General features: G+C 41.2%; 1 protein-coding gene across 7 annotated transcripts in view; it reads left to right on the forward strand.

Annotated features, from left to right (window-relative positions):
* MAP2K6 (mitogen-activated protein kinase kinase 6) overlaps window positions 1–22,086 on the forward strand; it is a 141,614-nt gene that overhangs the window by 14,720 nt on the left and 104,808 nt on the right. For 4 of the 7 annotated variants that reach the window (XR_010581963.2, XM_065531916.2, XM_065531915.2 and 1 more), the window contains exon 2: window positions 13,354–13,411. The exons of 2 other annotated variants lie outside the window; for them this stretch is intronic. Coding sequence is in view for 3 of the 5 variants with exons in the window: in XM_065531916.2 (XP_065387988.1) it covers window positions 13,387–13,411 (25 nt within the window). In the remaining 2 variants the exon portion in view is untranslated. Of the gene's footprint in view, window positions 1–2,001; window positions 2,108–13,353; window positions 13,412–22,086 lie in introns of those variants that run through there. One more of the 7 variants, XM_065531919.2, reaches the window with a different exon arrangement.

A 22,086-nucleotide genomic window follows, 5' to 3' on the forward strand; every position in this document is an offset into this window, starting at 1 on the left:
TCCTTGAACGGACAGACTACCTGCCCTTTCTTCTGTTTTTTTTTTTTTAATTGTTGATGACAGACTGGATGGTTCTAAACTGGGGTGTGTTAAATCAGAGAACACACACACACACACACACACACACACACCCCCCACATGTTGTTGTATTGATTTCCAAAACTGAATTTGTGTTCAGTGGTAATGAGACCTACACAACACTCTCTGGTTATCACAGGCAGCTTTGATGTATAGCTACAGGGACCGGACTTGGTGGCTGGGAGAAAGGGTCGTCCTTCCCATTGTAACAAATGGTCCTAGTCCTATTGGGACAAAGCTTCAGAGGGAGAGAGTGGGCTGGGCTGGTGGCTCATGCCTGTAAACCCCAGTCAGGCTGGAGGCTGAGACAGAAGGATCACTTGAAGCTAGGAGTTTTGAGACCAGCCTGGGCAACATAGTGAGACTTTATCTCTACAAAAAGTGGGAAAAAAAAAAAAAAAAAGAAAAATTAGCTGGCATGGTGGTGCTTGCCTGTGGTCCTAGATGCTTGGGAGGCTAAGGTGGGAGGATCACTTGAGCCCAGGAGTTCAAGTTTGTAGTGATCATTCCACTGTACTCCAGCCTGGGCAACAGGGTAAGACCTTGCCTCTAAAAGGAGAGAGAGAGAGAGAGAGAGAGAGAGAGAGAGAGAGAGAGCTAGATAGAGGGAGAGAGAGTAAGAACCAAGTCATGGCAAAGCTTATTTTTAGATACGGCCTGTAAGTCTTAAAAAAAAAAGTATTCATGTGTTACAAAGCTCTTGCAATATTGATTATTAACAAAGGTCTTTTCAACTATGTGTATATTTCCTAGAGCTAATATGCAGCTTTATTTTCTTTATGTGATCTGGATACCTTTAGTATAAAATTGTGAGTAAAATATCAGGAGCTGTTTCAGTAAGAAAGGACACTAAGGAAAGAAATTGTTAGGCGTGTTGTGTGAGGTGGTTGGGGGTCAGGTCAGTGGAAAGGAACTTTTCCAGCTGAGAACTGATGTCCATCATCCATCCGATTATCCTGCTGGGGTGTCGATGGCAGCAGGCTTCAAGTGTGGGAGCCAGGTGGGCAACCCAGAGAAAGTCACAGGAAGGTGAGGCTGGGGCCTGGGCATCCCTTGGAGCTGGGTGGAGGGATAGTCATGGGACGGGTGATCCAAATAACAAAAGAACAGATGAGCAGCAGAGCCTCAGCAGAAAGTCAAGAATTAGATGAGTCAACGTGGAAGGGGAAGAAAGACATAGTAAAATAGGCTGGGCACAGTGGCTCATGCCTGTAATCCCAGCACTTTGGGAGGCTGAGGTGGGTGGATCACTTGAGGTCAGGAGTTCGAGACCAGCCTGGCCACCATGGTGAAACCCCATCTCTACTAAAAATATATTAAAAAAGAAAATTAGCCAGGCATGGTGGTACATGCCTGTAATCTCAGCTACTCAGGAGGCTGAGGCATGAGAATTGCTTGAACCTGGGACGTGGAGGTTGCAGTGAGCCAAGATCGTGCCACTTCACTACTCCAGCCTGGGCGATAGAGGGAAACTCTGTCAAAAAAAAAAAAAGAAAGAAAGAAAGAAAGGAAGAAAAAAGAAAGGAGGAATAAAATAGAGAAGCCAATTGGAAACCACGAATCAGAGAGTGAAAAGATTCAAGAAACTAAGCTGCAGAATCCAGGCAGTCATGTAAGTTTTTATTCCATATTAGTTCTGCTGTAAGAAATGAGTATACGCCTCTGTTTCAGCTTCAGCAGCAATTTTTGTTCATCCGGCTGTTATGTGAAGATGCACTCATAAGAAGCCTGAATAGGGTGTAGAAGGACACACAGAAAAAGAGCAACAGAAACTAGTTTGGGGCTTGTTTCAAACAAGCCCAGACTTATCTTCCATGCTGAGTACCTGTACACAGCTCTCTAAGTGGGACCAATGGAGTCAGAGGAAAACAGGAAGCCGTGAATCAGCTGGACTGTCAAGCCACTTTGTTTAAGACAGAAAGCAGCTACTGGTTTCTCTCTCAGGTTAGAGGGAGCACGCAGTCTAACGTGAGCAAGGAACCCTGAGCTCTAGACTTCTCCATTCACGGCAAAGCTGGATAGAAGAAATGTGAGTGCTTGAGGAAGGGTTATTCTGCTATTGTGTTCTAAAAATGTATCAGGGCGATGTAGAGCCACTCACTCAGTCTTTGGGAAAGCGTTTGGCCCGTATCAAGAACCTGGACAATTTTCATACCCTCTGATCCAGCATTTTTATTTATGAGAATCTAGTCTATAAAAGTGATTATTGAGTGCCAACTGTGTGCAAGGCTTTGTGATAAGCACTTTACTAATTAGGTCTAATCCTTCTCAAAACCTGGGCAGTAGGCAATATTTATCTCCTTTTTACAAAGGAGGAAGTTGCAACTTTGGTGAATAACTTGTCTCAGATTATATGGTTAATGGGTGCAGAGCTGGGATTTGAATCTATTTTATTTAAATACTAAAGTTCATGCTTCTTTCTATACCACTGCTGTGTCCAAACAGTGAAAAACAGAAACACCCTTATTGTATAATATACAATTATATTATATACAATTATATTATATACAATATAGTATACAATTATACTATATTGTATATTATACATATAATTATATCTTCTATATAACAATTATAATAGTAAGGGGATAGCTTAAGTTATCAAATACTCACTTGATGTAATAGGTTGTGAGGAGAGGGCAGTACCATTAATGGAAAGATGCCTGTGACCCAGGAAGGATGGATATAAATGCATCTGGAGTGTGATCACAAATAAGTGCATGTGTTTGTGTATTTATGTGTGTTTTGTTTTACCTTAAGTAAGAGTCTGCGTTAAGGAGAATTTCATGGAATCCAGTTGCAGGAGGTACAGCTGGGCCTGGTAGGAGCTAAGTAATGCATTCTCTGACTCCCTCCCTCTTTCTTTATCCAGTCTATCCCCTCCTTTTGCAGGGCCCCTCATTCAGCTTTTCTCTGAGGGTCTTATCTGCTTTCTGCCTTGCTTGTGGACCAGGCTTTTTGCTCACTCATCAATCGACATGCACGTAGTTTAAAAGAGTCACCTTCCTGTGACTTTCTTGCATCTATATGATGCGTAGTTGTTTCAGTTGTTTCTTGCATCTGTATGATGCGTAGTTGTTTCAGTTGTTTCTTGCATCTGTATGATGCGTAGTTGTTTCAGTTGTTTCTTGCATCTGTATGATGCGTAGTTGTTTCAGTTGTTTCTTGCATCTGTATGATGCGTAGTTGTTTCAGTTGTTTCTTGCATCTGTATGATGCGTAGTTGTTTCAGTTGTTTCTTGCATCTGTATGATGCGTAGTTGTTTCAGTTGTTTCTTGCATCTGTATGATGCGTAGTTGTTTCAGTTGTTTCTTGCATCTGTATGATGCGTAGTTGTTTCAGTTGTTTCTTGCATCTGTATGATGCGTAGTTGTTTCAGTTGTTTCTTGCATCTGTATGATGCGTAGTTGTTTCAGTACCCACCATATTTTGGCTGCTTACACTTTCTGGTCTGAGATTACATTCTCTATCTTTCATTAAAAAAGAGAAAAATGGGCTAATGTGATGAGGAGTGACTGCCGGATTGGCTGGATCTGAGTCAGGTGTTCACCCCTGTGCATGTGAGGTGTTACCCCATGGCTCACTACCCACTTGGAGGTGCTGTAGATCCAGGTTATCTGGGTAGGGGTCACAGAAGGAACAGTCAAATGGCTGATATCATACACAGACTGAAAGGAAATGCATTAAGCAAATGAAAGGAACGGATATGGCTGGTTAGACTGATATTTAAATGAAACTTTGTAGTATTGTGACCTGTGGTTTTTTACATCATTCTTTTAATACAAACTCTGTATAAGGTTATATACTATCAATCATTAAGAGCTTGGTTTTTACTCCAGAAATACCATTTAACCCAGCAATCTATTACTGGGTATATACCCAAAGGAATATAAATCACTCTAATATGAAGATACGTACACACATAAGTTTATTGCAGCACTATTCACAATAACAAAGACTTGGAACCAACCCAAATGCCCATCAATGATAGACTGGATAAAGAAAATGTGGCACATATACACCATGGAATAACTATGCAGCCATAAAAAGGAATGAGATCATGTCCTTTGCAGGGACATGAATGAAGCTGGAAACCATCATCCTCAGCAAACTAACACAGGAACAGAAAACCAAATACCACATGTTCTCACTTATAAGTGGGAGTTGAACAATGAGAACGCATGGACACAGGGAGAGGTAAAACACACATTGGCGCCTGTCAGAAGGGGTGGAGGAGGGAGAGCATCAGGACAAATAGCTAATGCATGTGGGGCTTAATACCTAGGTGATGGGTTGATGGGTGCAGCAAACCACCATCGGACACATTTACCTATGTAACAAACCTGCACGTTCTGCACATGTATCTTGGAACCTAAAATTAAAAAAAATATATAAAAAAGATCTTGATTATTACAGATGCATCTCCTTGGATTTGCTTATATTCTTGGTGAGGGGAAGAGACTCAGACCACATACACTATGATTTGTTCTGTTGCTGATTACCTTTATGAAGAGACCACTGGAGCAGTAAAAAGGGCTACAATACCCTTTGGTGAACAAACTGAGGCAATGCCCTTGAACCAAGAGAACCGGAAAAGGCACGCTGATGCTCTCTAATGGTTAAGTGACAAGTACAAGCTTAATTGTCCAATGATGTGACAGTTGCCCAATTATATGTGGTACAAAGAGTCAGGGCAAGAGATATCAGGCACAATCTAAAGACAAGACTTCAGAATCATGGAATATTACACGTAGCAGGGACTTTGGAAATCAGCTAGGCCAACCACCTCATTTTATAGATGCAGCAATTATGACCAAGAGAGATTAAGTAACTGGAAAGGCCAAGGTAGTGGTGAGCCAAGTATGGAACACAGATCTTGTAAAACTCATGCCTGTACTGTTGTTAGGATCTCAGTGCATCTTGAAGCTAAGTCATACTTGGACTCTCTGGGGAGCCCTTATGGTCTTCCTATAAAGACAGAAGCTAACTCCTGAGGCTTAAAGATAGAAAACAAACAAGAACACGAGGCATGGTGGAAATCGGGACCTCTGTTTATTCAGTCGGTCATCTGCTGATTGAGTGGGTCTGTTCAATCGTGCATGTAGCCATTCCTCCATTTATTAATTCCTTGGACATGTATTAGCTGCTTCCCTGTGTGGTTCACTGCTAGACATGGAGAGTGTACAGAGAGATGATTCCTACTTTCTAAAAACTCATATTCTAATGGGGGACAGATGTCGCTGTCAGTATTTGTGATGTAATGATAGCTCAAAGGGAAAGTGATTATGTACTGCTTGGATCTTGAAAGGTGAATGGGAGTATCAAGGTTTGGGAGTGGACTGTCAAAGCAGACACAGCTTTGGTCTATGGGGCAGGGTGAAATGACACGAGTTTCCAGAAAATTCTAAAGTTCTGCATGGTTGGGATGTAGGGATCACCTAGCAGACCCGTGAGAGATGAGATAGGAGAAATAGACAGGAGCCAGGGTACAGAAGGCCTTGCAGTTGAGGAGGCATTCATTGCTTGACTTCGATATACTATGAAGTGCTGCTGAGAGAGGGTTTCTTCCAGCAGCTAGATTAGCATCATTTTGTATTTTAGACTCAACTATACATCTATGTCCCTTAGCAACAGGTTTTTGTTAATATTCTGAGCTCAGAATGGAATGGACAGCCAAATTGGCTTTGAAGAGCTTTCCTTTGGCAAATCTACCGCTAAAAGATACCAACCTTTACAGAGAAGAGAGTTTGCACGAGTTGATTAGTACTGAATGTAGTTTTCTTTAACTACCATTTGATGACTCAACTCATAATGACATTTTGTTGGCATTTCTCCAACTTGCACTTGCCTCTGTTCAACAGGGCATGCCTTGAGGTCTGATTATACGGTTTTCATTCATACAGCATGTCTCCCCTTTGCTTTTTGTTTTTTAGCTAAGTAACTTCATATTCCTGCCTGCCAAGAACCAGGGAGCTTGCTGGCCCTCCCCACTGGCCTCTTCCATGAGGTCATGCGAGTGCTACTCACTCACATTTGAGTGCCTGCCACTCTGGAGGTTTTACAGAACAGAAAACTCAGCCTCTGTGTTCTAGAGCTGGAGTTTCTGGGCCTTTGGAAGTCAGTCTTAATCTCTGAAACAGGAGAGTGCTCCAGGGTTCCAGAGTCTTACAGAAGTGCAGGAAAATGCACCGAGCCTGTGATAAAATGCAAAGCCACACCTAACATGGGCTCTTCCACATTTCATAAGCAGTTCACATTATTTTTTAGTTTTCCACTTGCTTTTTTTTATCTCGAAATTTCCAAAGTCTGTATCCACAGCCTTGCATAGTTCTTAGCAACAAACTTAGCAACAAATCAGAGAAAAAAATTAGTTATCTATATTTTTAACAAGATCTGTGATCTCATCCACATCCTCTAACTGCCTTGGGCCTCAGTTTTTTCATTTGTAACTGGATGGTCACTACATACTATTATTTTAAAGAATTACCTAATTTGATTAGGAAAATGCATTAAGGCTGAGAAATGTGAATACAGAGATATGGTACAAAAGCAAAAGTGTAAAATTAAGACGGGTGAATGCTAGCGGATGAAATATCTCAAACATTTTACCTTTCCTGCACTCCAGTTGGGCTCAAGGAAATCATCCATGCTTTTGTTTTTGGTAGAAGCTTGAAAAAATGAATTACTTAAACCATATTCTAATAGTAACCTGAATTTATATATAAAACCGACCCACGTTTGTTTTCCAAAATGCATTTTTCCATTTTCACTCTGCTAGGAATAAAAGATAAACAATGGAGATAGAGGAAGAATGACCTTTGAATAAGAATTGTAAATGCGTCCAGGCGCGGTGGCTTAGCCTGTAATCCCAGCACTTTGGGAGTCTGAGGCAGGTGGATCATGAGGTCAGGAGTTCGAGACCAGCCTGGCCAATATGGTGAAACCCCATCTCTACTAAAAATACAAAAATTAGCTGGGTGTGGTGGCACATGCCTGTAGTCCCAGCTACTCAGGAGGCTGAGGCGGGAGAATTGCTTGAACCCGGGAGGTGGAGGTGGCAGTGAGCCGAGATGATGCCATTGCACTCCAGCCTGGGTGATAGAGTGAGACTCTGTCTCAAAAAAAAAAAAAAAAGAAGAAAAGAAAGACTTGTAAATAGTAGAATGTAAGATTAAGAAAGGTTGTGAAGTTTTCAAGGAAAGAACAGCATTGGCTTTGTGAGTTGGTTTAGATCTGATGTTTGTAAAAAAAAAAAAAAAAAAAGAAAAGAATTTTTTCTTTTCTTTTTTTTTTTTTTTTTGAGACAGAGTCTCGCTCTGTCGCCCAGGCTGAAGTGCAGTGGCGCGAGCTCGGCTCACTGCAATCTCCACCGGGTTCAAGTGATTCTCCCGCCTCAGCCTCCTGAGTAGCTGGAATTACAGGCATCCACCACCACGCCCGGCTAATTTTTATATTTTTAGTAGAGATAGGGTTTTGCCATGTTGGCCAGGCTGGTCTTGAACTTTTAACTTCAGGTGATCTGCCCTCCATGGCCTCCCAAAGTGCTGGGATTACAGGCAAGAGCCACTGTGCCCAGACAAAAAACCAATAATTTCAAATATATTCCAATCATTTGGAATTGATTTAAAATAAAAAAAAAAAGTGCTGCCAGCATTAGATTGTTAGACTACAAACACCACTTTAAAAGAAGTGAACAGCTGTCACACTTCTCTGTCCTCTGTAGAGATTTAACTTTGGAAAGATAACAAGTTTGTAAATTAACAGATCTCATCTAAATTCCATCCTTTTCCTGGAGCTTCTGCCATCCTAATCCCTCCCCCTCCAAGAACACAGCCCATTGATTTACTTGATCCAAAGAACTTTTACTTCCTTTCGCTCACTGTTGGATGTGCTAATAGGCAGGGTTAAATGAAGATTGATGAAGAAATACTATAATTATTTTTGTTTTATAATAGTGATTTTACAGTAAATATTTTTTATATAGTTTTACAAAAATACCTTATGGGAGTTTTTGCTTTGGTTATTTACACCTTGGAAAGAATTTTAAGAATTTTCTATCTTGTTTACAATGTTTTATCCTCAGATTCAGGCTCGGTGCCTGACACATAGTAGGTGGTCAACAAGTACCTTTAGAATAAATAAATTATTTTTATCAGTATCCAGGGTAAGCCTTATGCAAATCTGTGAAGTGGACTAAGTTGGTTTTTACTAAATTCATCCTCCCTTTTCTAGTATTTCCTCTCCCTTCTTCTCGTAGGAGAATATCTTGTCACACCTGCAGAATCCTCATGCGTCCTCTTAATATAGTTGACCCTGAACAACGTGAGGATTATGGACACAGAGCCCCCCATGCCGCTGAAACTTTGCATGTAATTTTCTCTCTCTCTCTCTCTTTTTTTTTTTTTTTTTGACACTGTCTCACTCTGTCACCCAGGTTGCTGGAGTACAGTGGTATGATCTCGGCTCACTGCAGCTTCCATCTCCTGGGTTCAAGTGATTCTCCTGCCTCAGCCTCCCAAGTAGCTGGGACTACAGGCTCTTGCCACAGGGCCTGGCTAATTTATTTCTATTTTTAGTAGAGACGAGGTTTCACCATGTCGGCCAGGCTGGTTTCAAACTCCTGACCTCAGGTGATCCTCCCGCCTTGGCATTCCAAAGTGCTGGGATTACAGGTGTGAGCCACCGCACCTGCCTGTATATAACTTTTGGCCCCCCTAAAACTTAAGTATCAATAGCCTACTGTTGGCCAGAAGCCTTACCAATAACATACACAATTGATTAACATATATTTTGTATCTTATATGTATTGTATGCTATGTTATTACAATAACCTAAGCTAGAGAAAAGAAAATGATATTAAGAAAATCATCAGGAAGAGAAAATATATTTACTAAGTGGAAATGGATCATCATACAGGTTTTCATCCTCATTGTCTTCACACTGAGTAGGCTAAGGAGGAGGAGGAACAGGAGGGGTTGGTTTTGCTGTCTTGGGGTGGCAGGGGTGGAGAGGAAGGTAGGAGAGGCAGACACACTTGGTGAAACTTTTATTGAAAAAAATTCCACGTATAAGTGGACTCGTGCGGTTCAAACCCTTGTTGTTCAAGGGCCAACTGTATATGTATATATTGTTATTGTGGTTAAACAGATCACGCAGAATTCACCATTTTAATTATTTTAGAGTGTACAATTCAGTGGCCTTTTGTTTATTCACAAGGTTGTGCGATCATCACCACTATCTAATTCCAAACCACTATCATCATCACAGAAGGAAGCCCTGTACTTATTAAGCTGTCGCTCCTCAGCCCTTCTTCCTGTAGTCCCTGGAAACCACTAATCTGCTTTCTGACTCTTTGGATTCACCTATTCTAGATATTCCCATAAATGGAATTATACAATGTATGGCCTTTTGTGTGTGACTTCTACCACTTGGCAAAAAGTCTTCAAGGTTCATCCATGTTGCGGCATGTATCGGTGGTTCATTCCTTTTATAGCTGAATAATAACTCTGTTGCATTGCTTTACCACATTTTTCTCCTTGTATTTCCTATGAAAACCTAGTATCTAGAGAGGCACTGAAAAAGTAGCCAATAAATTACACAGAAGTGTAGCTAATAGAAAGTGAATTGAGAACTCATCCAGGGAAATGTGCATTGCTCATGTAGCTCATGTAGTGAAATCTCAGGGATGAGGAAACTTTTCCGAGGGGGACAGGAGACTCTCTGGTGCCACATGAATGGCTGACTTGTGGTAAAGCTAAGTCTACCAATAGCTATGGGACTGGAAAAAGCATTGCATTGAGTAGATGGACACACAGGTTTTGATTCTGGTTTAGATGTTAACTGGTTGGGTTGCCTGCATTTCCCTGGGCCCAATGTTGTTGTTTCGGTTACCTTGGGTTTGGCTTTCTATCAGGCCTTCTGCTAAGCTCATTTACATGCATTATCTCATTTAATCTTCACAAAAATTATATGGAAGGCATAGAAGACTAAATACATTAGCTGAAATTTTAGTGAATTGTGAGGGAGAGATTCAAACTCGTGTCTGACTCTTTAGCCTGAGCTCGTAATCACTATATGGTAGGAGTTGGCAAACTATGAATCTCTGCATTTTGTTTTACATCCTCTGAGCTGAAATTGTTGATACTTTTCTTTTTTTTCTTTTTGAGATGTGGTTTTGCTCCGTCACCCAGGCTGTAATGAAGTGGCACCATCTTGGCTTACTTGGCCTCCCAGGCTCAAGTGATCCTACCACCTCAGCCTCCCAAGTAGCTGGGACTACAGGTGCGCCACCACACTGGGCTAATTTTTAATTTATTTTATTTTTGTAGAAATGGGGACTTACTGTGTTGCCCAGGCTGATCTTGAACTCCTGGGCTCAAGAGATCGTCCCACCTTAGCCTCCCAAAGTATTGGGATTGCAGGCATGAGCCACCACACCCAGCTGATACATTTTAAAATGCTTTACAAAAGTCAAAAGAATATTTTATGAACCTGAAAATTACATGGAGTTTAAGTTTCAGTGTCTATAAATAAAGTTTTATTGGAACACAGCGCTACTTGCATAGCTCTGGGTTTGTACTGCAATGATGGGGTTGAGTTATTGGCACAGAAAGTCTTTGGTTCAAAAGCTCTGAATATTTACTGTCTGGCCCTTTAAAGAACAAATTTGCCTGTTATCATTCATAAAATGAAGGCAGAGAAAGAATTAAGTCATTCCTCAGGTCCCTTTCAACTTAAATGTTCTGAGAATTGCAGAGAAAATTGCTTCCATTTCTGTTTTCCTATGAGGTCTCCATCTCTCCCTGCCCTCTCTCATTCTCAACAGTTGAGTTTGCCTCTTTTCTTAAAAAGGTTGAGTCTGTCTAAAATAGATGCCTTCTCTCCAGCCATACATCTATACCCTGACTTCCCATCTCTCTCTCTGTATGTGTCCTTTCATCAATTCTCGATTTCCTCTATTCTGAGAAATAACAATATTATCATTTATTAGATGCCTGAGATTTCCAGCATTCTATGGAGTTGTGAAGAAGGTTCAGAGATGATAAATGTAAGGTCAGGCTTATTATTTCCATTTCTGGAATGAGAGAGTTGAAGGTTGGGGAGGTCAAATTGCTTTTCTAGGATGTGTCAGTAAGTTGTGGTACCAGAGTTTGAACACATCTTTCTGATCACAGGGACTTTACTTCTCTTGTCTGATGAGATCTTTGCGCTCTGTGCACCTAAAGCCATCTCCTCCACACCACACTCCACCCTGTTCTTCTGTGTATGCCCTCTTGATTTCTTCCCTTCTTTTTCTAATCATCTTTTCTTTTGGTATTAAGTTTGCCTCCTGAGAACAACATTCCCTTAGGCCAGCTCCTCTTCTAGCTAAAATAGCTACTTTAGCTACTAAGAATAGGAATAGCATTTCTTGAGCCATTACGTTCACACACCAGACACTGTGCTAAATACTGTATAAGCGTTGTCTCATTTAAATTTTATAATAGCTTTACGAGGTTGCTACTATTATTACCATTAAAAAGGGGGGAAACCAAGGCTTGGAAAGGGTAAGAAATTATACAAGGGCATACAGTTGGAAAGAGGCTGAATAGAGACTTGAACCCTGTGTCCGTCCTTCCTTCCTTCCTTCCTTCCTTTCTTTTCTTTCTTTCTTTCTTTCTTTCTTTCTTTCTTTCTTTCTTTCTTTCTTTCTTTCTTTCTTTCTTTCTTTCTTTCTTTCTTTCTTTCTTTCTTTCTTTCTTTCTTTCTTTCTTTCTTTCTTTCTTTCTTTTTCTTTCTTTCTTTTTCTTTTCCTTTTTTTTTTGAGATGGAGTCTTGCTCTGTCACCCAGGGTGCAGTGGCATAATCTCGGCTCACTGAAACTTCCACCTCCTTGGTTCAAGTGATTCTACTGCCTCAGCCTCTGGAGTAGCTGGGATTACAGGCACCTACCACCACACCTGGCTAATTTTTGTATTTTAAGTAGAGACAGGGTTTCACCGTGTTGGCCAGGCTGGTCTCAAACTCCTGACCTTAGGTGATCTGCCTGCCTTGGCCTCACAAAGTCCTGGGATTACAAGCGTGAGCCACCACGCCTGGCCTAGACTTGAACCCTCTGTACTTTCTAATGAGTATGCCATGCTTCCCTATCCCTACCCCAGCCTCACCCCTTATAACTCATCTCTTGTGACTTGCAGTTGTCTCCTCTGGCTTCTTCCTTTTCAATACCACCCATTCTGTTCTACATCTCACAGTCTGATATCTACTTTCCCTGTACTACTGACATTGCTTTCACAGCTCACCTGTGACTTCTTTTATCATTTCTTTTCACTTTAGAGAACTTCTTTTAGCCATTTTTTTTTTAAAGAGTAGATCTGCTGGTGAAAAATTCTCAGAGTTGTTCTTTATCTGAAAATTTCTTGATTTTTCCTTCATTTCTGAAGGATATTTTCTCTGGATATAGAATTCTGAGTTGACAGGTTTTTTTTTTTTTTTCCATATGAAAAATGTGCTGAATCCTTCTAGCCTCCATTGCTTCTGATTAGAAATCTATTGTTACTCTACTTTTTTCTCTGATACATAATGCACTGTTTCTTTCTGGATACTTTCAAGATTCTTTTCTTTAGTTTTCTGGTTACTATGATATGTTTTCGTTAAATTTCTTTGAATTTATCCTATTTGGAGTTTGCATAGCATGAATCCATAGGGGCACATGTGTGAGTGTGTATATATGTGTGTGTGCATGTAATATATTCCTTTCTCAGATGTCAGCCATTACATTCATGTGTTATGTGACTATAGGTATAGTAAAAATATGGCATTTACTCTTACGGGGCCACCATTGTATATGTAGTCTGTCATTAACTGAAATGTCATGATGTGGGATGTGACTGTATTTTTTTAAAAAATTGTTTAGTCCCTCAATTAACCAATGAAGATTGTATTTCTTTGAATATTTTTCAGCCTCAAATTCTTTCTCTTCTTCTTTTGAGATTTCAGTGACACAGAATGTTATATCTATTGTTACAGCTTCTTATGTCCCTGAAGATGTGTTTTTCTTTTTTTCTTTCTTTTTTCAGGTCTATTTTCTCTCTATTTTTCAAATTGAGTAATTTCTCTTGATCTGTCTTCAAGTTTATTGATTCTCTGCTTTGTATCTTCCATTCTGCTCTTGAAACTATCCATTGAGTTTTTAAAGTTTGGTTGTTGCATTTTTCTAGTTCTAAATTTTCCATTTGGTTCTTCTTTATATATGCAATTTCTTTGCTGAGATGTCCTCTTGTCATTTGTTTCAGGCATATTCAAATGCTTGTTGAAGGATTTTTGTGATGGCTGCCTTAAAATTCTTGTCAGGTAATTCTCACTTCTGTGTCATTTCAATGTTGATCATTTTTCTTATTCAGTTGGAGATGTTCTTATTTCTTGGTATGACAAGTGACTTTTGATTGAAATCTGGACATTTTGTGATATCTGATTCTTACTTAATTCTTATGATTCTTACCTAAACCTTATGATTTAGAAGATCTCCTCTGACACTACCCTGGTGGGTGAAAGGGAATGCTGCCTCCTTACTGCCAGGTGGATGCAGACATTTAGATTCTCCATGGGGCCTCTGTTGCCACCTGGAGAGAAGGGGCTCCCTATTACTGATAGGTGGACGTGCTTCAGCCTTCCCCTAGGCCTCCACTGACAGTTCCCTGGCTGGGAGGGAAAAAGACACTTGGTTACTACTCCCCACCTGACCTCCACTGACGCTGTAGAGAGGGTGGTTTTGCTACCACTGAACGGTGGTAGAGGTCTTGGTTTTTAACTAGGTCTTATTTGACGCTCCCCCTGTGGGGGGAGGAAGTAAATTTCTTCTGGACATTTTCTTCGATTTGTGCTATCTGTACCTATTGAAAATCCATTTAGTTACCTTTTTTATCAACACAGTGCTATTTTTACTTTCCTGTTAGTTTGATTATTCCTTCTGTTACCTCTTGGCTCCTTCTTCATCTTCTACCTCCCAAATGTGGACCCTTCCCAGAATGGCTTTTCTCTTGAGGTATACTGTTCCTCCAAGAGCACTTCACTGTTTCTGGACCTCTGGGTTTTACCTCTTATCATGGCAACTTCCAGATCTTGGTCCCTAGATCTTGCCTCTCCTTGGATCCTTAATCTTGATGGTCTCCCTTCTTGAAAGACACTTCTGACTTCATCTGCCACCACTTCATACTTGATAACTATAACAGAAAATTCAGTTGTTTTGCTTTCTTCATCCCAATTTTGTTTCCTTCTCAATTTCCCAAACTCTGTCCATAAGAACATTATTTTCATAAGCCTGTGGACATTAAAACATCTGGTTTCTTTCTTTTCATTCACAATATATATCACACAATGAACCACAGGGATGGAAGGTGGAAATCCCAAAAGTAACCAAATTGCAGTTCAGTGGTACAGAAAGACAAATCTAGTTCCCTTTGTCCCTTTGTCTTTCCACATGCATTACCTAAGGTGTGTATTTAGGGCAAAAAGCACAAGTTAAATCTGGTTCTGCCAATTGTAAGCTGTGCAACCTTGAATACTTGACTTAACTTCAGTAATCTCAGTTTCCCCATCTGTAGTGTGGGCATGATGACGATAGCAACTGCATAGGTTTGATTCAAGGATGAAATAAGATTATTTATGTGTAATACCTAAACATATCTGGCATCTAATAGAGAGTCAATAATTATAGCTCTTGGTCTTCTATTAATACAAACCAGTATTTTTCATCCTATTGCTCAGTCCCAAACCCCAAAATTTTCCTGCTTCATTTTCCAAGGTGTTTTATTGTCTCTTCCCACCCAGAGCATCCAGTTTATATTCAGCTTATTTGTCACACCCTAACATGCATTCTTTCCTGTAGTCAACCTCTTATCTTTATTTACCTTGAATTTATTGTACCTCTCTCATACCTTATGTTTATTCTTAGAGTGACTGTTCCCCCTCCTTCCCCTTCAAATCCCATCCATGCATTTGTCAGGCCTCAGCACAAGTGCTGGAGTCTTCTGTGGCTGTTCCCTCCTGTCCTGATCTCTTCCTCTGTGAACTTCCTTTGAACTTGGAGTAACCAAGCCATAGACAATGGCAGTGTAAGGCGCCATGGAGGCTGTGTGGTTCTTCCCATTTGGCCAGGTTACAAGCTTCAGGAAGGTGATCCAGCCTGTTTGTGGTAGTGTTAGACCCTGCCCTCTCTATGTCATGTAAACTATTCTCTGAATCCTATACACTTTGTTGTATTATTGACCATTCAGTTGATAAAAATCTGAGCGCTTATTCTATGGTAGTTCTCTGAGGTAGTTACTGAAGAAAGAAAGATGGGTAAGGACCAGTTTTATGTACGTGCATAAAATCTGTGCCCTAGGTGCCGCACTTGTCTTACCCTAATCCTTGCCCTGGCAAGACTTTCACTTGTCTTAGGAGCTCATCACTGGGGTTTAGGGTAAAGGGGTTGACTGACACTCTCAATACTGAGGAAAGCACAGTGGCCACAGTGGAGATTCCGACAACACAGAGAAAGTAGTGATAAGTTGGTAGCGGGGGAAGGTGGAATTACGAAAGATTCACAAAGGAAGGCCTGTTTTAACTGTATTTTGAAGGATAAGAGTTCTCCAGAAAAAGGAATGCATTTTAGTCACAGCGATGAGCCTGGGAAAAGCAAAGGAGGCATAAACATGTCCTGTGTGGGATATCAGTTTGTTGCTACAACTGGGATGTGCCTGGGTGTATTGTCCTTAGGATACTGAAGGACGAGAGGTGATGAAGGGAATGACCAAGACTAGATTTTTAAAGATTATTTTACTAAAAATTCCATGCTCTTCTTCTAACATCCCATTCTGCTTCCATATAAAAGGTCTGAGTAGGGTTGCTCCTAAAATATTTTAGATGATCTAATCCCCTAGGTTTGTCTTTCTGTACCATTGCACTACAATTTGGTTACTTTTGGGATTTCCCCCTTTCATCCTTGTGGTTCACTGTGTGATATATATTGTGAATAGAAAGGGTGAATGGAGTCAGGAGGTTTAGTGGCACCTCACTTGGGGGTTTTAGGATACAGCGGGGTACTCTGCTGGTCCTGGTTGATTTCTTGGCCTTGAGGATGATTTCTGGGTCATTGAGTTTTTTGTTAAAAGAAATGGATTCTTGCTGATTTTGGCAAGAAAAAGAATCCATCAAAAGAATTTGGGGTAGCTCACTTCACAGGGCCAGAGAACTAGAATCAGAGGCAACATAGCTGGAGTGAAGCCCCGAAACATATCGAAGGAAGGGGTCTGGTGCAATATACTACAGCTACTACCAGTTCAACAAAACTGCTGACAATGAAGCCTCCCCAACTGGGTGGAGCTGCTGCTATCATTGTCAAGTCCTGAAATGGATCCTTTGCAGTCCCTCCATATCTGCATCACTGGGGACTGATTCTGAGGTTGCAGTGGTTGCCTAGGGCCCACACTTTAGCTGCAGTGAATGCTGGGAGATGAGTATCCAGTACTTTTAGCTTCTATAAGGGATGACAGACTCTGCCTCAAGAGGTGGAAGAGTCATCAAACAAAGAAGGGAATGAAGATGGCAAATGAATGACAAACATCCACTGAACTCTCCAAGTTGGCTATTGCACATGCCACTAACTTTCATTCCCTGGAGACTTATGGGAAATCCAAAGCACATTTTCTTTTATTTTTATTTTTTGAGACAGAGACTCACTCTTGTCGCCCAGGCTGGAGTGCAGTGGCACGATTTTGGCTCACTGCCACCTCCGCCACCTGGGTTCAAGTGATTCTCCTGCCTCAGCCTCCCAAGTAGCTGGGATTACAAGTGTGCACCACCATGCCCGACTAATTTTTGTATTTTCAGTAGAGATGGGGTTTCACCATGATGACCAGGCTGGTCTCAAACTCCTGACCTCAGGTGATCTGCCCACCTCGGCCTCCCAAAGTGCTGAGATTACAGGCATGAGCCACCACACCAGCCCCAAAGTACATTTTCATCAGAAAGAAATTTTACCAACTCCGAGGTGGAGGAAGGAAACTTGACTCAGGGAAGTTAAGCAGTGGAGAGAAAACTCTTGGGTCTTAGATTACTTCCTGACCTCAAAAGCAAAAGGGCTGGCTCAGCCTTAGCTAAGTCTGTCTGTCAGTAAGCTAATTCTGGTTCATTTAACAAAAGTGAAATTGTAAATGTGGACAGCACTGTCTTGATTTGTGAACAATTTTCAGAAATCAAAGGTCAAATCATGGATAAATGTTGTTTGGTTCATATTAAAAACTTAACGAAGAAGAATACATATTTTTTGTTGTTGTTTTGTAGATGGGAAAACTGCATATTTAAAGGAAGTAACTTGTTTTGGGGTTACACGACTACCAGGTGGTGAATCCAAGGCTAGGACACAATCTCTCCATTTTTTTTTTTTTTTAAAATATTCTTCTGACTGAACCATGAGTATTTCCCTATGAGAATTCTCTTTGGGTACAAATGAATTGTTCCTAAAGCCTGCGTCATTAAAAATACTAAAAGAGCTCCTGATTTATGTGTAATAATTGGGTTGACGGGACATACACACTAACTTTATTTCTCATTAATAGTTATTTAGATGAGAGATAGGGTGCATTTCTCTAATCTGGCTTGAAAAAGTAAAGCTTGGGGGGAGTGGGGAGGTGTGGCATTGGGAGTTATACCTGATGTAAATGACGAGTTGATGGGTGTTAACGAGTTGATGGGTGCAGCACAGCAACATGGCACATGTATACATATGTAACAAACCTGCACGTTGTGCACATGTACCCTAGAACTTAAAGTATAATAAAAAATAAAAATAAAAAAGAAAGAAAAAGTAAAGCTTGTGCAGGCCTCTTTTTCTTATTTTGAAATACTTATACTATCAGCTTCAGTTTCAAATGTATCAATCTTAGGTTTAGTTCAAATTTACTTCAATTTATTAAGATATCTATTGAACACTACATAAGAAATCAATTGGGTACATATACACCTAAGGAGTTAAGGGCTTTAAGCAAAAGAAGAAGTGCTTATTTTTCACCCTGCAATAAAGGTATTTTGGGTATGCAACATGTTGTTTTACCAGCTGCTACCTTAGCGTTATATTTACTTTTATTACTGTAGTCTCTTCTGGTGATTAATGGATACCGGGATGGGGGAGAGTAGATCTATCATTTGGCCTAACAATATCAAGAATCAAGCCAATAATGGACGATTTTCCATTAAGCAACAGAACTCTAGCACTCTGCTAGGGAAAGGAAACACAATACAAGGATACAGGCTGGATTTACATTAGTCAACAAGTTTTTTGAGTGACACACAGAAAGCCTAAGCTATACTAAATGTTAGGAGATTGAATTGCTGGATTAAGAATCATGTTACTCAGGCTAAATCAGAAGTAGGAGGACTGGCTGAGCTAAGTCATTTTCTGTACCTCAGTTTCCCCACCAACGTTGATAGATATTTACTGGATTCCAGAGCTCTCGTGTGTATCAGTTCATTGCTCCTTCACTACTAACCTATTAGGTATGTGTTGTTTCTTTCTTTCACAGGTGAGGAAACCAAAGATCAGGGAGGTTGAGTAATTTTCTCTGAAGTCACAGAAGTAGTTAATTGCTGAGTTGGGATGCCAACTTCGATCAGGGGCACTCGAGAGCCACTCAGTCCCATTGCTTCTGCTTACCCTGCCTTTTGGGTATCATTTGAGTACCCCCCACAGACACCAAAGTACATGCATGAACGCCTCCTCCACCCTTTTACAATTGTTGTGCTTTGAGCTTATTGCAGAATGGGTACTTGAAAACACAATTGCTGGACTTAAGAATAAGTTTTTTTTGTTTTTTTTTTCTTTAAAGGTATTGAATTATGCAATTATTTGAAGTGGTCATTCATTGGATATTTGTAACAGGTTTAATGTTGTGGGTGATTTATATAACTTTGTATTTTATTATAACCTTTGTTTCTTTTTTTTTTCTTTTCTTTTCTTTTTTTTTTCTTGAGACAGAGTTTCACTCTTGTTGCCCAGGCTGGAGTACAGTGGCATGATCTCAGCTCACTGCAACTTCCACCTCCCAGGTTCAAGCAATTCTCCTGCCTCAGCCTCCCTAGTAGCTGGGATTACAGGCATGTGCCGCCATGCCTGGCTAATTTTTTTGTATTTTTAGTAGAGACAGGGTTTCACTGTGTTGGCCAGGCTGGTTTTGAACTCTGACCTCAGGTGGTCCACCCGCCTCGGCCTCCCAAAGTGTTGGGATTACAGGCGTGAGCCACCGCGCCTGGCCTAACCTTTGTTTCTTACATACGAAATAGTTTCTTGTAGAAGTAGGTTTTAGGAATTGGATTTTTTTATTTCATTTTTATATTTTTGAGATGCAGTCTTGCTCTGTCGCCCAGATTGGAGTGCAGTGGCATGATCTCAGTTTACTGCAACCTCTGTCTCCCAGGTTCAAGTGATTCTTCAGCCTCAGCCTCCCGAGTAGCTGGAATTACAGGCACCTGCCACCATGCCTCGCTAATTTTTGTGTTTTTAGCAGAGACAGGATTTCACCATGTTGACCAGGCTGGCCTTGAACTCCTGACCTCAAGTGATCTGCCCATCTTGGCCTCCCAGAGTGCTGGGATTACAGGCGTGAGCCACCGTGCCCGGCTAGGAATTGGAATTTGATGATTGCATGGAAGGCAGTTGAGTAAAAGGCACTGGAGGAGGAAGGAGATGAAGAAAGAAAGAAATAGAGCAATGGCTAAGTTTGGGCTATTGGGGTATTCAGAAGGGTAAGCATTAGTGGACCAGGGAAGAGACAGTTAATGAAGGTGTACTAGGAGTGAGCAGGAGCTGAGGGACGCTTATTCCTAGCGGGGAGCCCGTGCTAGGGAGACTTGCTAAAGGAGAGACTGGGCTGAGTACAGGCGAGTGCAGAACTGCCAGACTGTTGAGGTCAGTTGGCAAACAGGGCTGTTTCAACCTGAAATTGAGAGGCTGCATCTGGAACACAGCAGAAAGAGGACTGAGCCACTCTTGGGGTAGAGATGAAGGGACGTAAGCCCGTTAGCCTGGGACTGAAACGGGGACGCATCTTTAAATGCTTCTTCTGTTAATAAACCCTGACAAACTCACCTAAATATTGTTACAGCGTTTCCCTAATTTGTCTTGTTGTTTCAAATTTATATCCCCAGGATTCCTTACCCCACTAGCAATGGCTCAATTATCTAGCCCTGTAGGGAAATATTGTAATATGTTTTTTTTTTTTTTTTCAAATTCAAGTTTAGCTTTCTGAGTGCAGAGGCCTAATTTGACTCTGTTTTTCACTGGACTCTTTCTAAAAAATCACTGTCTTTTTTTTCTTGTCACGTAAATGTAGTCTAACTTTTTATTTAGGAAACACAATCATTTTGCTGGTCTGCAGTGCATGGAGAGCTCATTAAAGGTTGCTAAGGTGCAGACCTTTCTGTTCCCAGTCCGAGGCTGGAGGTCTGTGGTTCCCCCATTGCTGTCTTGCTGCTTGCTGCCGAGTCTGCCCATCACTGCCCTGGCCTCACTCCCAGTTGCAGCCGACTCTGGCCAAGGCTCTTTTCATTCTCCATTGTATTTTCTTTCTGCTTTTTTTCTCAGCCACATCTCCACTCTTGACCCCCTGTGGCTCACTCTTTTAGCCATCCCCAGGTAATGGGAAGGCTCCTTCTCCCCGGTCAGTGAACTGATTGTTTGCAGGGCCGGATGTCCTCCTGCTGCTTTAACTCATCCTGGCGCTTTGCAGCATTGCTCAGAGGATTTGTCTTACGTTGCTGGAGGTGGAGTTGCCTTTCCTTTTTCGCCTCTCTTTTCTTCTGTCCTTGGGATTCATGGCATTTCCACACGCTGAAGTTGTTAGAAATAAAGACTTCCTTGACAACGGAGGTGTTAGTAGGTGTAGGGCTGGCTGGGTGTAGCTGTTGCAGGTGATCAGCCATGTGTGGTATGCCAAGGTTAAGGGCAAAGGCCGGCACTCCCGGATTATGGTCTTTGAAAGGGATACTGCCTATCTTTTGATGACAGTGGTGAAAAGTTGTAAAGAAGCCTGTTTTTCTCTTTCTTTTAGCATTTAGGAAGGGCATGGATTTTGGAGCCAGGCTACCTGGGTTCAAATCCCTGCTCTTCCACTTACTAGCTGTGTAGTCTTAGGCAAATTACTTAACATCTCTGTTTTTTAATCTGTAAAATGGGGATGATACTGGTATCCAGGGCATAGAGTTAATACAAGTATTATATGTTATGTAATATATGTCATATAAATGTTACATATAATATATAGTACATAAACTATACATAGATAGTTAATATATGTAGAGGCTTTAAAAAAGAAGTGGTATACAGCAAGCGGGTGCTGTGGAGGAGTTTACTGTTATTTTTCTTTGTTTTGCAGAAGTTTTTTTGGATGGGGAGGTATATTTGAGTTAAAAGCAAGGACGATTATTATGCCTCAGAGTCCTCTGAGGTCTTAGTTGTCATTTCTATCTTTATGTATGTATGTATTTATTTATTTAGAGATGGAGTCTCACTCTGTCACCCAGGCTGGAGTGCAGTGGCACAATCTTGGCTCACTGCAACCTCCACCTCCCAGGTTTGAGTGATTCTCCTGTGTCAGCTTTCCAAGTAGCTGGGACTACAGGTGTGCACTACCACACCTGGCTAATTTTTTTTTTTTTTTTTTTTTTTAATAATTGTAGTAGAGACAGTGTTTCACCATGTTGGCCAGGCTGGTCTCGAACTCCTGACCTCAGGTGATCCACCTGCCTCAGCCTGCCAAAGTGCTGGGATTGCAGGCCTGAGCCACCACACCTGGTCTTTCTATTCTTAAAGATACAGCATTTTACAAGCAGTAGGCACTGCGTGAGTGCATGTAGTTTGACTTAAAAATGAATCACAGTAAAGTACTTGACTCTGAGTCTGAGGCAGTAGCATCTGAAAAGGTTGGTCTTCAAGTTGCCTGGCCAGGAGGTAACCAGATGGTGCACCTGCACCCTCCCCCTGGACCAGCAAA

This window comes from Macaca fascicularis, chromosome 16 (assembly GCF_037993035.2).
Source record: "Macaca fascicularis isolate 582-1 chromosome 16, T2T-MFA8v1.1".
NCBI classification, from domain to species: Eukaryota; Metazoa; Chordata; class Mammalia; order Primates; family Cercopithecidae; genus Macaca; species Macaca fascicularis.